General features: G+C 32.2%; 1 protein-coding gene across 1 annotated transcript in view; it reads left to right on the top strand.

Annotated features, from left to right (window-relative positions):
• Positions 1-17,183, top strand: part of Kap-alpha1 (karyopherin alpha1) — a 68,090-nt gene extending 50,907 nt beyond the window's left edge. Inside the window, exons 12-13 of the mRNA XM_067285031.1 lie at positions 13,103-13,278; positions 13,360-17,183. Of these exons, the coding sequence (XP_067141132.1) occupies positions 13,103-13,278; positions 13,360-13,553 (370 nt within the window). The 3' untranslated portion in view covers positions 13,554-17,183. The remainder of the gene's footprint in view (positions 1-13,102; positions 13,279-13,359) is intronic.
• The last annotated feature ends 445 nt before the right edge of the window (positions 17,184-17,628 follow it).

A 17,628-nucleotide genomic window follows, 5' to 3' on the forward strand; every position in this document is an offset into this window, starting at 1 on the left:
AAATTACTTAGAATAGCTTCTCTTTCCTTTTATATTATAAGTTCAGCATGGGTGTCCACAGGAGGATAAATCTTGGAGACAATTAAATAAATTTTTTATTGAATTATTTCATTTTTCTGGTTTTTTTTTACACAAATACTTTACATTATAGGGTATAGCATTGCATTAAAGCATCTTATAGTCGAGGGTGTAAGGTTACGCATCTCAATCACTTCTTGATTATAATTTGTGGAATTTTTTACTCAATCCCAGGGAAGGGCGAGTTCTCCATCCAACCCATCTGAAGACATCCACGTGGTTCAGTGTTACTGATATTATTCATAATTGATGAAATACAGTCTATCTACGCGCACACCAAACAAGTCAAAGTGAAATACTATTTTTACAGTCTTAAAAAAATAAAAATTCAGTACAAAAACAAGTATATTTACAATACTTTTGTCGATAAAATAATCATCATTCAAATACTTTAAAAGCCATATTTATTCTGTTTAACTCGACGACGATTGTTTTATTATCGGAAGTATTTGTAAGTATATTTGTTTTTTGTACTCGGAGTACTTTTAGACGATAAAATATAATCGTCTTCAAGTAAAGAACTCATTTATACCGTTTGTCTTGTTTTTTTAAGTAGCTTAAGCGCTGCTGTTTCACATCAAGGAATATCTTTGTCTATATCTTTTTGAAAGCTACAATGTCTGTCCCAAGAGTAAGTGTACTGATTTTTTATTTAATGACTGTGCAGCTTAACACGTTAATTGGTATTTTCACATTGCTAGATATCTTAGCAGCATGTCTAGACCTGTTTCAAGTCAAATGTTCACCATCTCTGTTTGTGTAAGATAGTGTTTTAAAACGTCATTACGTTTGAAATGGAGAAAAATCTCAAACAACATTATGCTATCAAGTTTTGTGTGAAACTCAAGAAATCTGCAACCAAGACATTTGCAGATTTAAACGAAGCCACGTTATCGAGAAACATGGTGTTTAGATGGCACAAAGATCCAGGGTAAGACAATGCTTATTGTTTTTTTTTTTTTTTTTTGTTGATAGCCATGGAATTGTACACACAGAATTTTTACCTTCAGGACAAACAGTTAATCAGGCCTTCTACAAAAATGTCTTTGAACAACTTTGAAAATGGGTCAAGCAAGTTTGTAGGGACACTGCAGAAGATTGGGTGCTGCACCACGATAATGTGCCTGCTCACACAGCGCTATCAATTTGAGAGTTTTTGGCCAAGAAAAAATCCCCACTCTCACAACCTCCCTAGAGCTCAGACCTAGTTCTGTGCGACTTCTACCTATTCCCTAAGATAAAATCAGTTGAAAAGTCATCGTTTCAGGACAGTGGAAAACATCAAAAAGTTGCAACTGACAACCCTTGTTGCGAACTAAACACCCGTATGGAAAATGACTTCAAGTACTGCTACAACCAGTTGGAAAAAACTTTGGAACCACTATGTGACCTCACAAGGGTCGTACTTTGAAGGAGATTGTTTGCAGTTTGATGTAAGGAGTGTCCATAAATTACGTAAGGTATTTTGGAGTGGGTGGGGATCAAGGATTTCTTACAATTTCTTACTCGGGTAGGGGGGTAATAGATCTCGTCTTACGTAATATTTTTATTTTTTGATCTCATTGAGTGGTGGAGTTTTGAATTTGGCTTCAATTTGGCGGTTTCTGTTAAGAATGCTCATCGTACTAACGCCATCTTGTGTGACGTGATAAAATAATAATGCTAGCAGACTCACGCTCTACACATTTTATATCATGGGAGAAAGGCCGTGTGGTGGTTTCTCTCATTTTTTTTTATTTATTAGAATAAGTGCACCACTCCTATGGGTGTATAACACTAACAATACATAAACAAAAATACGTGATACAAAGTAAACATAAAATTAGTATTAGGCTTTTAGTGAAAACTAAAATGTAAAACTAGAAATTAGAAATTATAGTCTTTTTCTTCCATGTTTTTTGAACATAATTGTAAAAAGCATCAAACAGTGGCTTCTGAACAAGCTTATCAAGTGAACATGACCACCCGAAACCAAGCGTAAAGATTTCTAATTTCAGAATAAATCTACGTTGATTGTAAATTGGACAATGATCGATCATATGGTCGACAGTGTCTAAGTTTTCTGAAGAGCAAAAGCAAGAGGCAGTTTCTGTCCAGTTATACGTCGCCAAGTAGCTTCTAAAATTATCATGCTCAGTAAGTAGCGGAGCAGTAGCAAATGCTAAATCTCTAAGTAGTGATGAGAACCTGCATTCAACACTAGGAAAATAAAGTCTTGTTATTCTACCAGTTTTACTGCTCAACCATTGTTGATTCCACTTTTGCATAGCGTTGTCACGAATACAATTTGTAAGGCTGCTACGTGAGAGAGGGATGCGAGTGTAGTCCAAGTCAGTGTCCTTTACAGCTGACTTAGCCTCAAAGTCAGCTTTTTCATTTCCTAGTATGCCAGCATGGCCCACCGAACAGCTTGGTAGTCAGCATCATCTTCAGATTGATAGATGATGTGGGAGGTATCTGTTCCTTCTAACATGTTTTGGGCAAAATATGTCAGTTTGTAGGAAGAGAGAGATACTTGAGCCAACATGAAGGGGGCTTTTAGACCCATCTGTGTAGATATTAATGTCTGCATGGTTATCCATGGAGGAAGCAGATGACACCAAATGTACTCTGGGGGTAACCTTGTTTACAGAGATAGTAGGGTAATTGCAATGTGGTAGCATATGAACAGCCGTAGATAGGAGTAGAGACTGTTGTTGAGCCTTGATGTCTGCAGTTCTGATGTAGTAGTTTAGAACCTTTTCTACAATACAGTGGCAAAGGAAGGATCTCTGCTAGTATCAAAGAGGCATCAGTAGAAACAGTTCTGCAGCACTTTGACATTCTGATGGCAACGGAATGTAGTTTCTATTCTCTCTCGTTTTTTGTATGACGTTTCTGTTTACACATACACCAGCTAGTCAATCTGTCAAAGTTTTTTGTGTCCTTTTGTGAAAATTAATGTAAAAATGAATATTATGATGTTGATTAATGATGGTGATAATAAAAATATTGTTAATAATTAAAAAATAAAGTTCTTAAAATTCTATAAAATTATGCCTAAATATTATGTAAGATGGGGAGGGGAATCAAAGAAAATATTACGGTTTCTTACACGGGTGGGTGGGGGGTCTAGAATGGCCAAAATCTCCCTTATGTAATTTATGGACGGCCCCTAACTCTTGTATACTTTGAAATAAAAAATCAGTCCACTTACTTTTGGAACAGACCTTGTATACTGGTTGCTCTTCCTCATTTTCTTCTTCCATAGTGACTTTTTCAACTTGAGGTAATGCAAATTCCAAAATGGAGGATAATGCATATGGTCCATTAGTGGTTGAGCGGACAAACCACCGAACACTGGTAGTTGGTCACAGGTTTGCACCTTGCCAGTGAGCTGGCCGAGTGGAGCTTTCTGTGTTTTCTTCACGTGTATAATGCTTAAACTGATGCCATTTTCTCCATAGAAAGCACTCCTGGGAGTCATTTTCCTTGGTAGATTGCCCAAATATTGCATTGCCCTGTATCTCATCAATCCTGTCTAATCCTGACTACTTAAATTTCTTAAATAAACAAAAACTAATGAGTATTTTTTTCTTTTCCTGGTTCAAATCCACTTTAACATACATCTATATTTTTGGTATATTTATAAAATTTAACAAAAAGTATTGCTAATGAATTTGTAAATACACAATACTGAACTTTTTAGTTAGTTTATGACGGTAATTTCAAATAATATAGTTTATTAATATATTTTTATGTATATCTTGGAAATTGCCCGATAAATTTTTAAATTTCTAAAAGAAATATATTGTATTTTTCCGTTCTCATTTTATATCATTTAAAAGTTTGCGCGAGGAACTATTTATTGTTAAAATACCAAAAAATACATAATAGTATGCAATAAAAATGATATTTCTATTTATTTTTCTCTCAGTTTTGTATGGAATAAGTCTGCGTAAATTATTCTACTATTTTCATATTTCTAATAAAAGTCATAGCTCGAACGAATTTAAGAAATTTACTATTATAGTAAGAAATCTCATAGTACTGTACTGTACATTTGATTAAATAATCAGTAAGGATAGCTTCTGACAAACGACAATAACAAAAGTTTACTTCTAGAAAAATTTTAGTAGTTATTAAAAATAAATTTGTAGCATTTTATATGAAACAAAAGCAAGTTTCTGCTTCTTAAAGACATCTAATTTGATAAATTACCCGTTCTTTGGTTATTAAGCATTAAATATTTACTACAAAACTGAAAAAATATTGACATTTATTAAATTTTTTTTAGTAATTTACTAATTACGTATGTGTTTGTTAGATAAGTTTTTGTTACAGAAACTTTAACAGTAAATAAACCGAGCATTTTTTTTAATATAAAACCTTATAAACTGTTTAATACTAAAATTCATAAATGTATTTTTTTAATTTGATTAAATGGATTGCAAATGAATAAAGATAGGTTACAATGATCTCAATTTATAATTAGTTTGTAAAAGAATAGCTTTAAAGGGAGCAGTGTATTAACCGTCCATAAATTATGTAATGCAGATGGGGGGTGTGTGAGTAATTGCTATGGTCTCAACCCTCAAATAACAGAATGATTTATTTCTATTTCTGAAGTTTTGCATATCAAACTATACTGTTTCTCATTGCTTTGTATGTTATACAAGTAATTAATAAAATGATGTAACGTTTGGTATCCCGCGTGTGTATTATTCCTTAGTACAATTAAAGGGATTGATTGATTGATTGATTGTGTCACACATATCCACCTTCAAAATTATTACAGTACAACACGGGGATTCGTTGCGCATTATAGGAAATCACGTTATCGAAACATGCGTTATCACACGATTTGTGAAAGTTTAAACCTCGGCCTGTAAGTTGAAAAAAAAAAACGTATACCTCCGATCGACAAAATTCAAGGGTTGTTGCTTGCTTTATTTGCACGTTGTACGGACTCTGCAGTAGATAATTTTGGAGGTGGATATGTGTGACACTGTTATAGTGTGTTATGTGAAGTTGGATGGTAGTCGAAAGGTATAAAAATAGCATTAAGTAATGAGTGTGTGATCCTCATAAATTAAAATATTCAGATGGCTTTGAGAAATTGCTTAAGCTATTCATAATGACTATCACCTTCTCGCATCTGGATTTGGCTTTTTTAGGAACTGTTCTTTTTGCGACATCTTTTATGTTCTTTTATTTCCTTTATCCTGTCTTCTAATGTGGAATAAATGCTTCTTACCATTTGATGTTACTTGTTCTGACTACATTGACTAATATTTTATAAACAAAGCAGTATCTAAAGAACATCCGTTGATATTGACAGAAAAAAAAATCATTGAATGGTATGTAGAAAGCATGTATTGCATATCATGAGACAAGATGAAGGAAAATATGTAGGACTTAATAAAATGGAAGTGAATGCTGCTTCGGCAGAAGTGTTACTAAATAAGAAAGCCAAACCCAAATGCAAGAAGATGAAAGTTGTGAATAATTTAAAAAAACATTCCTCTGTGTCACAGGAGAATGGGTTATTGCCACTAGTGTTGACCCAGTCATAAACAACTCCCAGGATTGCCACTTTTTGGTTTTTCAAAATAAGGACAATGATGATTGTCTAGGATGATAGTCCTCCAATTTAATGTACTGTATGCAAAAGTTTTCAAGGAATGTCTTGTGACATCCTCCCACGAAAGCTCTTTCTGTAAGCTTCACTATGATACAGTTGAGAAACATTACGTAATATTCAGACAGACTGTCTCGAGAGTGAGTTTCGACATTCGAGTCACAGATGTACAGTACACTATACCAAGAGCACTATCGGAGACTTGCTATGATTTGTCGTCGAGACTGCAAAAATCTCAGATGGACACGTCTTCTCACTTTCTCATAGTTCAGAACAGTTTGATATATCCGAGACTGGTTGCCAGCATTTTTATTTTAATAGCGAATAATGGATAGAAGAAATATAATATGTAAAAACGCTTTAAAAAATGCTTTCAAAAATATTGGGTGTCGAGCCTATTGGATTGATGGAATAAGGCAATGCAACATGTGGCAATTTGCCAATGAAGATTACCTTCTGGAAAGAATTCTTTCTAATTGTGTGTTAGACACGTAAAGAGAAACCTGGAAAACTCCGCAAAGCCACTCGTTGGTCAGACACAAACCCACAACCAAATACCGGTGTTTACTGGTGTTTTCTTCTCTGTCACTGGTGGGCATGTGGGTTGTCCCTTACTAAGCCACCCTTACTACATTTCATAAACACATACACCTGAAATATTTTTTGATATTGGGATAGGGCCACCCCACTAAAACATCATTAAAAGCATTGTCATTGGTATGTCTTAACGTTTCAGTCTTCTAATCATAATTAGAAGCGGATGAAATTTGAGTTGCAAGATTTGAGAACATCATACAAAGCAAGTTAAATGTAAACATTTAAAATAATTAAAAATAGTGGACTGTTACAGAAATCAAAAAGCTAGTATTTATGAATAAAATGAATGTTTTTGGAACGCAAACCATCAAGATTATAGAAACTGTCACTACTTTCTCTTGGCAATCTGTGGGCCAATTAAATTAATTAAAATCTCCAACTTTCCTGTGGAAATTCTCACAAAATTTCTGTATTGTTGTGCACTTTCTATAAATAATTCATTTACAAACAAGAGCGCATCCTTAACTCATTACGATGTTGCACCTATTGCCTAACCAAGCATTTTCTTATATTTTTTACTCTTTCTTTTCTTCTAAAGTTTGTACGCTGCAAGAAATGCTAAAACTTGATCATCATCCATTTCGCAATAGTCTCAAATATGAATTATTTTCATCTCCAGTACACTGAGAGCTGAGATTAGTCTTCGATATTCCATTATATTAGAGTTTTCCGAGACCATGACTACTATTAAATGTACAATGGTTTGAGAGTAATCTCGAGATTTAATCACATGTGTACTGAATGTGTACTGTACAGGTGTACCGAAGATAAGGCTACACATTCGGTACACCTGTTTTCAGTTGGCTCAGTTGGTACACACGGCTTGAGTAACATAATATACACTATTCGATTCTTGACGTACGGTTTCTTGTATTACTATAAAGCCGGAAGGAGAGCCCAGATGGGGCTTCGAAAACGTTAGCATTCCTTGTAATTCTACCACTCCGGTTATCGGGTTTTCTGTAAGTTTGTTTTTTGTATAATATACACTACGTAATACTAGAAATACTAGGTATCAATATTAGCTGCAACATGTCTTTGTTTATCCTATCCATTTTGCTGTTAGGAAACAGTTTTATCACTAATTTAAGGACAAAGGGATACTACAACTGAAATAAAGACTGTCCTTACCAAATAAGGATGGATGGCAACCCTAGACAGTCTCCGTTTTCATATATAATGCATTCTTAAGAATATGTGTGAATGTCAAATGTCTGAAAGTTGAGCAATGGAGTTGCATGTTACGAAGAAATCGCCAACCATTTTGCCGATTTTTAATTTATTTTTGTCACTTCAAATTTTTATTGCCGCCAGTTTTACTTACTAATTAATGCAGGTGCTGGTAGCCCTATGAGTTTGGAGTCCGAAAAGCAAAAGTAACTTGTTAAACTGTCACTTAGAAATAGGAATCATTTTTTAATGAATACTTCTGAATAACACATTGATCACAATGCTTAAACATGTTCTCTCGTGTCAAAATTCTTATGCTTTACTCTACTGAAAAAAAAAGATCAAAATGGAAAAAATTTGCCCAAAATATTTTCAAATTTTCTGTCAATCAATAAAAAAATCTCCAATCTGGAAATGCGGGGAGACTTTGCATGAAAACTGCCCTCAGTTCTCAACATTACTTCCTGTTTTCCTGTCCAAACTTTCCATGTGACACCATGACATTACTAGGTATGTGGTGTGACTCCCTTTCACAGAATCCCGACATTCTGCTGTTTTTCCTGAAGCGTGCTTTGTGATTCAATTTCACACTGAATGTTAAAATAAGCAGATGGGTTTTTATTGTCACTTTAATAATAAAAAAAAAATTTCAAGTGGCAATTTTGGCACTATGCAGAACAACTCCTGAATTCTATACAGTGGAACCTTGCTTAATGAGCACCTCACATAACGAACAAGACAAATTATAAAAAATTGACTTGCTTTACGTACGACGTTTTACATAACGAGTGACAAGGAGAGGGGATTGTGTGCATGTTCCATCAGTCTGTGTTTAGCACTGGTTCCACTAGCGTTTTAGTGTCGCTTGTGATCGCACATTTTTCAGAACTTGTGTTCACACATATTACATATAAACATCAACAATCCATTACATAATAAACACGCCAAACGATATGCCAAATTCTTGGGCTACGTAAAGGCTATAATTAAATATTAGAAATTAACCGCTTGACAAGTGTTTCGCATTACGAGTAAGATTCTGGAACAAATTATGCTCATTATGCGACATTCCACTGTATATCTACTTCCTCCTTTGACCTTTGACTCCTTTATTTATATAGTTGCTGTCTTTTGCACATTGGTCAAGCATGCCTACACTAATTGCTCTAAACTCGCAGACATCTGACTATGGATCTAAACAGGATCATCAGTCTAGAATTACAAAATGGCCTTTGGCAGTGTAACATCTTTTTCCTTATTGAGAACTAATAATAAATACTAAATGGATTAATAACAAAAGTAATAATATTTAATAGTATTAATAACGAACAATGATTATAATAGGAGGACTTACCAACTATCTTGGTCAGTGGTTCAGGAGTCAATAGATAACTTGTGTGTGTGAGGTGGTTATGTTACTAAAGAAATAAAATTTGAAAGAAATTGATTTTCATCATCATCGACGATAGTGAATGCTGCAATCGATATATACCTGCCCATTTTGGATCTTCTTTCTGTTCTTGAGTTAGCTGATTCTAGTCTTGAAAGGACATGGTGGCATTTACCGTTGGGTATTATTTCTTCATACCTAGTTCTGGAGCGGCTTGTTCCTGTGGCAAAACTGGGTTCAGTCGTCCAGGATTGTGGACAATTCTCTGATTCTCCCCAAGTGTAGAATTAGACAATCAGGCAATGGGGTAAAACAATACACAGACCTGGGCATCAGTGAGATGATACCAGCTGGCCGGAAAACAATGGTGGAACTCACTTTGCTGGTGACGATGACAACAAAGGTTGAGCTTCAGAGTGTTGCCAGAACTTTTACTCCTTAGCAAGTTGAACAACTGGTCAGTATGTAGCATTTTGAGGAAATCGTCCAGGATCAGTAGCATTTGAACAATGAAATAGCAAATGATGTCTTTACCCATTGAAAATCTTTAGGAGTGGTACAGATGGATGGTGTCCCACACAAAGCTTTTCACAATTTTCTACCATATTGCTAACTAAATCAAAAGTAAATTTGATGTCATTTTCATTCTGCTTTATTTACTACATTTTTGTAAACTCTCTGTGTACAAATCTGTTTTAATTAATGAAACATTTGTTCAAGATTTAAAATGTTATTTAGTAACTTTAAAGTTAGAAGACATCAGTTAAAAGCCGAGCGATTGGCTTAACCAGCTTGTTGCATGCGGATATTATTGACATTAAAATTATTTTCTGTTTATTTTAACATTTATTATTAATTAATTACATTACATATTTAATTAGTTAGATCGACAATGAATAAAATTATCAAATGCTGGATTATTTGTTATATTTGAGCTATTAACAATTAATATAAACCAACTTGTTCTAAAGATGGGTTGTGTTAGACCACTAACTTTGTACTAATATTAATAAATACAATAATTTTTAAATTAAAATTTAAAATTGTTGTAATTATCTATAATGTATAAATTACAAACTAAACCAAATTAATTTTTAATAACCAATGTTTATCATCTGACTTCTTAATTTTATTGATCTGAAGAAGGAATACAATTAACTCTAAATACATTTATTACTATTGTTTGTTCGTGTGTGTGTGTATATATATATAAATTAAAACAGAGATCACAATTAAAATATTTCTTTTAAATAAAACAAACATTAATTTGTGTGCACGTGTGATGCACATGATGACAATAACTCATTTGAACTTATACAAATTGGTTAATGTTACCTACGGTTCCAAAATGGCGGCTCGTCTCTGATTCCAGCAAATAGAAGAAAGGAAACAGTGGGGAGGCGCGTTCTAACCTAACCTAACCTATTCTAATAAATTACCATAATTATTACCAGCAAAATTATTAGAATAGGTTAGGTTAGGTTAGAATGTGCGTCCCCACTGTTTCCTTTCTTCTGTTTGCTGGAATCAGAAACAAGCCGCCATTTTGGAACCACGGGTAACATTAACCTACAAATTTAAATGGGTTATTGTCCATGTTGTTGCAGGGACGGAGTAGCTTCCAATTAATGCACTTCATTGAAAGGATTTCCACTTAAATGAGTTGATCTCTGTATCCTTGTAATTAAAGGTCTTTGATTCCTGCCTGTATATTTCCAGTTTTTCCAAATGTTTGACGGTGATAAACTTCCATGTTGGATTCAAGATCTTAGCTTCTTTTAGCATGATTTGAACATCATTCTCTATTGTAAAGGTAGCTAGGGTAATGGTGGACGAACCTTTCTTATGGAAAATGCGCATTCTGTAAGTTGCAAGTCAGGGAGTGGGTGGTGGTGCTGCCGCCTTGTCTCTTGACTTGCAACCGACGATGACCATTTAAGACAGTTGAAAATGTTTGTTTGCTAATTAAAGTATTTTTGGTATTAGTGTGTTTTTTTGAACTGCATCCAGCTGTTGTGTATACTAGTGTATTTTTAAGTTAGTTACATACTGTACCGTCACAAATTGATATACAGTATAATGTGCGTATAATTGGGGAAAAGGTGACAAGATATATATTATATATATATGAGAGGATACTAATCTTTCACTAAAAAAAATGTAATTTTCTTAAAATGAAGTCATTGTTAAAATAAAGAATTAAATTTCATTGGAATTTTCAAACTTAGAACTAATGATTATTTTCAATATCTGAATTTATTAGTTGAAAGGTTCATTCAGTGTAAAACTATAATTATATTCTTTCTATCCATTTACATTATTATTTTATCTGAATATTGGCAACTTTCCATTTAAAATATGAATCATTCAAAATATGACACACTTGCTATTTATGTATTTTCCTTTCGATTGGCTTCATTTTAGCTGAATACTTTGTACTCGAAGTAGCTTACAGTATATTCTTTGTTACGACGAAAGACGGAACGGAATCTGTCGAAACATTAAATCGGAAAAATAATTTTTAAAAGCATTATTATAATACAAAAATTATCCATTTGGTTTCCAGAATTAAGCATTTATTCTATGACAAAAAAAAATATCGATTATAATTCTTTTATTATTCACGTACATCAGTAAATATTAAAAGAATTTCTGTTATATTATATTGTTTGATGTGTGAATATTTAAGTAACGTTCTTGTACTATTTCAAAAAATTAATGACAATATTAACACAAAATTTATTAAAGTATTTTTATCTTCTGTAATAGTAAGAGCTTCATTAATAAATAGAGTACTGCTCAGAATTTCTGCGAGAGATATGAGATCGTTACCTAAAATGTGTATTTGATTAGTGGCAGTTTCCTGATGAATTGTGCGCGACGGGAAACTGCCAAATTCGGAGACTTGATGTTTAGTTCCTCTCCTTGAATAGTTCAAAACACTAATGCACAACTAACTTCAAAATAAGTCTTTTGGGCAGTGATATACTTTTGCCGGTGCTCATACAGCTTCTGGAGGCTTTGCTATAAGCCGTCCTATGCAACCAAACCTGTAATGTCTCTTGCAATATCATTTCATGACCCAATAATGTATAAGAAAAATCACAAGAATATAAGTTAGTGAATGGGCAGAAAGTGGAAGTACATTAGTATCATTTCTGGCAACCGATGTGCAGGTACGTTGTCAAGGAGAAAAGACCATTGTCCACTTTTCTACATCGTAGGCTATTTACGACAGTTGGACTCACGCAAATGATGTAAAATGTCCAGATATTGCACGTTATTCACCGTTCTGCTTTCAGGAATATTCTGAATGGAATGTCATGAATCTTCACAGTCGAAAACTTTTCTTTGTTCGAATTAGAACTATTGTGATCTGATGATGACACAAAATGTCTTGAAAAAATGCTTAATCTTGATTAAAATACTCAGATTCCTGAATATTTTTTTATTTTTGGCCAATTGGTATAGTAATTTATTAACAAATCATAAATCTAAATAAATACATACAGGCAACCAACTCTGAAATAGTCTAATGTTTGAGTGATAAAGTTTGATTAACTGTTGGTCTAGAAGTTGTCTAATTAATTTCATATATACTATTGTGTGTAATTCGGAGTAAAGGTAGGCGGTTTCAGCTGCCATCTTGTATTAAATATAACTTTTTAATGTGATTAAATAACTTAGACTATCTTGGAAGGAAGAAGACCATTAATCTAAAATAATGGCTTATTTACATGCTACATTTTAAGTTAAACAATGAAATTGGGCTTAAAAATGAGCAGTTAGGCCACCATTTTATTCAGAAAGTAATAACTAGGATTAATTTTGAATTTTTATTAAATAATTTACAAAATTTTGGAAGAAGAAATCGATCTAGAACAGGGATGGCAAAACCTTATCACAAGAGCCATATATTGCCCATTAGCAAGAGTGCATTCTCTATTAGAACAGTTACATATAGTGTACATGTACTGTACATGCACACATATATATAGTTAAAATACAATAGTATATGGAAGCCATAGTCAGGATCTAGAAGAGATGCATGTGGCTTAAAATCACAGTTTGGCCATCATAGATTTAGAATTATACTCAAATTAAAAAAAAATATCGGAAGACGTACTACCAATGTCGATGCTTTCTATTCATTTATAACGGTCATATTTATGAAGGTTTTCATTTAAAAACATATCGACAATGGATTCGAATGTTATCTATATTAATTTTTCTACTAATTCTTTCAGATTTTTAGTTGAGCAAGGATGCATCCCTCCATTATGTGTGTTGTTGACAATGATGGATGCCAAGATTGTTCAAGTAGCATTAAATGGATTAGAAAACATTTTAAGGTTGGGAGAACAAGATGCCAAAAATCACGGCGGAATAAATCCCTACGCCGTCATCATCGAAGAATGCTACGGTAGGTTTTAGTTTCGATCACTTTCTAGTAAATATGTCCCCCTTTAGTTATTGATAAGATTGCTTTAATTGCGACATTTAGGTTTGGACAAGATAGAATTTTTACAATCACACGAAAACATGGAAATTTATCAAAAGGCATTCGATATCATCGAACACTATTTTGGAACAGAAGAGGAAGACGCCCGTATCGCACCCGTAGCCGACGAAAATAGCCATCAATTCCAGTTTAGTGCTGCAGATCAAGGTGTTCCTATGGGTGGCTTTAAGTTCTGAGTATTAAAAAAAAAAAAAAAAATTGTAATAATTAAAACAAAGGCAAAAAAAGTCTTTCTCCAGTTATTTGATTCAAGCAGCTCTTATTTTACTTTTCGAAATGAGAAAAAAAATTTCCTATATTGAAGCGGTTGCCTTTTGATCATTAATGCCTGAAAATGACTGATATTTAGATGCCGTGAGGACTAAAATTAAAAGGGAAAAAAAAAGAACATTTTTCTTCTAAATATATTTTGGTAATATTTCTAGAGGTTGTATTTCTCAGATAACAGAAGTAATGTTTGGAATATATAAGCTATACATGACGAAATAGTGAAAAAAAAATGTACAAGATTGTTTTAATATATTTAAAAAATGTTTTGTTGCTGTTGTACAAACGATATCGATTAATTTAGAAATGCTAATGAAATAGTTTGTAGATTTTTATGTTGCTTTAAATGAATAATTTAATTAGTTTCACTAATTCTTCCTTTCCTACATTGCATGTCACTTTACACTTACGTGTTTTAAAATTTTAAGATAAAATTATTACTATTATTATATATATATAAAGTAGAAAAGAAAATTCGAAATAATTTCCAACTAAATCCTAGCAGTTATTGGGAACACCGCGAGGTGTACGGTTTTCTTATCGGTTTAAAAATTAATTTTAAAACCTATAATCTAAAAAATAGCGTGCCTTAAGTATCTAAATTATAGTAGCCGATAATCGTATTTTACATTCGGAACTTAATGTTAAGCATATATTTCCTTTGATAAGATATATATTATTAATTATATTATAAGATTAATAATTGCATTTATCCTAATTTGAAATATTTATGCTTCTATTTAAAAATCACTAGATTGTGTCGAAGTGATATTCTCACATCATGCTATTAGCCCACGTTTTAAGCACACGATATTCGAACACCTCGAGATTAAAATCTCTGCACAAAGGCACACATTTGTACAATTAATTCGGCCTGCGAAAATTATTCTGTTTAAAAATTATTTTTCTAAAATATTTAAAATTTCATATATACATATATACAGATAAATATATTAACGATTAGCTTTATTCAGTATCAAAGTTTTCGTCTCTCATTGGCTCTCGAATAATTAATAGGATAGTTTACGCTCGTAATTCCTCTAACAATTTGATTCCATATCACTGAATTTTCAGATTAAAATCTCTGACAATCAAACCCTTTTTTATAAAAAAAATAGAAAAAATGAACCCGTATGTCATAACCTTTTGTAAAATTTCCTCAAAATTGATTAGTACATTTTTCGAGACGTCTTTTATTTGACGACGTGTCGTTACGGAAAATTTCACGTTCTTCTCTTTCCTTTATTTATTTAATTTTATTCTGATACGCAAGCGATTGTTTAAACGACAGACTATTTTTCCTCCGCGCGTTCGGTTGCGAGTTCCGTAAGAAAAAGTTTTCGTTCCCACTGCTGGGGTTTGGTTCATTTAAATCTGAAAATTTGAAGAGTTGGTTTTAGATCCCCCCCAAAAAAAGTAACGTTTTATAATGTGGAAAAAAAAAGAGATATTATTGATATTTATTCAGTTTTTTAATATATTTATTTTAAATGTTTTTCTTTACGAATCAAATTTTTAAATTGAAAAACGATCGATTTAAAAATATGATTACTTTTTTTGTTCTATTTTGATGAGACATATTGTTGAGAAAATTTATTTTTTTTTTTATAGACGACAACATATATTCTTTTCTCGATTAATATAAATACGTGTAGATAGATAGTTAAGAAATCTGTTTGAATAATTTAAACGACGATAACGATGAACTTCTGAACTTTGTTTCGATCGAATCTGTCGACGGGAAAAAAAATCCCGAAGCAGATCTCAAAAAAAGTATTTCTAGAACGTTGACTTTACTATTACTTTGTGTATATTTGTTATCTCTGTGATGGTGTGTCTTATTCTTCCAGTAAAATTTTCTTCAGAATTGTGTAAATAACAACCTAAACGACTAATAACAGTAATAATTAATAACGATAATTAATAATAGTGGCACAGCCGAATTTCAGTTTTGCTTAATATTGTGTTTTTATTTTGTGTCGTGTTAATTCATATATAATTAATTTTTTCAATTGTTAAAACTATGGTTATCCTTGAAATTGTCTTCTATTAATAATAATTATGTAATATCCTAAGATAGTAAATAAGAAAAAAAACAAAAAACAAAATAGAAACATTTTAAGTATAGATTTAAAAATTTATGTAGATTATCCACGTTAAGGAACAAAGAAAATAAAACATGAAACAACACTACAGACACAGACACAGACATACACAAAACACACACAATGAACGAGAAAAACTGAACAGGACGATGTGGGTTTGACTGGTGGCAGATCGTTTTTTATATATAATGCACTCAAAGTAATATATTACCACAAAAATTATCTTTGAGATGAATTTTTGCTATCCTTTGCATAGCCGAAAGCGTTCGTAATAAATTATCGTTTAATAAATTCAGAGCAGGGATAGCAACGTAAAAATTGATTCCATGTAACTGCTTTAACGTCTCCGTCGCTTCGACTCGACGACCGCAAGTAATAACCGTAGAAAAATCGAGACCGCTCAGATTTAGACCGTCGTCCGAATCTTCCGATTTGTCCGGAAAAATATCCGAGTCGTGGGCCGAAACATTAGTCATTCTACAACTTAAAAAAAAAAAGAAAATATAATCCCTCTTCCCGTTTTATAACATGCCAGAAGAGAAGATAAACTTTTCCCCCATACTATGCAAAATTAGTTTTGACTGTGATATTTCATTTAATTGAAAACTTTTGACTATTGTGAGAAATTCAAATATGTACAGACGACAAATTTTAATAATTTAATCGGCAAATTTAATTAACTAACTGGATAAAGAATTATTTTCAGTTTGTAATTATCTAGTCTACTTGATTTCACAATAGTCAGCTTTATTGTAAATGTCTGAAGTGTTTTTTTTTGTGTAGTTTATGCTTATTATAATTATAATTATTATTATTATTATTTTTTTAATTTAATTTTATTTTTCAGAATCTGTGCCAAAAGATATATATATATGTATTTAAAAAATAGATTTGTGATTAATCACAAAAGACAATGCACAATTGATTCAGGAAGCTATTTGCATATTTTTTTAAAATGTTCGAAATGATTGATTTATTATTATTATTACTATTATTATTATTAAATTTTTTTTTACTCAGGGCAATAATAATAATACCGTATTGTGTTATTTGAATTAGTTTAAACAATTAAACAAAAGGGATGTTTCTAGGAGAAAAAAAAAACAAATTGTTTTCGTATTGTCGTTTAGAAATTTTTTTAACAAAAAAGAAACGAAAGTACTTGTTAGGATAATGTAATATTCTTTATATATACTAGGCACATCCCTAATTTTTAAACTTTGTGTGCAGTCTGCCAGTTCTTACTCACAAACATTGTACATATACACAACACATTCACAACAAGTACAACATGTACATAGGACACTGTATACTACAATCATTACTTGTACAATGTACAGTACATGCATTACTAATCATATTTGTGAAAAGAAAAAAAATGTATTAAAATTTTTTTGTTTGATTAATAAAGAAAATTTGTGTATGTAAATGATATTTAATGTATTTTGTGAATTTTTTTTAGTAGTTTAAGCCTTATATTCTGTTGCCAAAATCGGTTTCCATTAACTCGGCGTACACTTAATCGTATCTGCGCATGTGGTGCGTATTGCTTAGCGATTTTAGCGGAATCTAATTCCGTACTCTTAGCAAATTTCAAATCCTCTCAGAGTTTTATGCATAAAAAAAAAAAAGAACAGCATTTACTTCCGTAAATTTCAATCTTCTAAATCACTCCTTACACTTTCTAAAATATAATAAATGCGACCATATTTTTAATCCTTGGGGTCTCTCTAAGTAGTTAACTACTACGAACCGTAAGTTTCAAGATTACGTATCACTTAATTTTGCACTTTTTGGTTATCGAAATTAACTGGTGCACCGCTGCAATTTATTCAGGTTAACTAACCTCTTGCACGCCATTTAACTTTAAAGTTTAATC

This window comes from Centruroides vittatus, unplaced genomic scaffold, assembly GCF_030686945.1.
Source record: "Centruroides vittatus isolate TY-2023 unplaced genomic scaffold, ASM3068694v2 scaffold_149, whole genome shotgun sequence".
In the NCBI taxonomy this organism is placed as follows: domain Eukaryota; kingdom Metazoa; phylum Arthropoda; class Arachnida; order Scorpiones; family Buthidae; genus Centruroides; species Centruroides vittatus.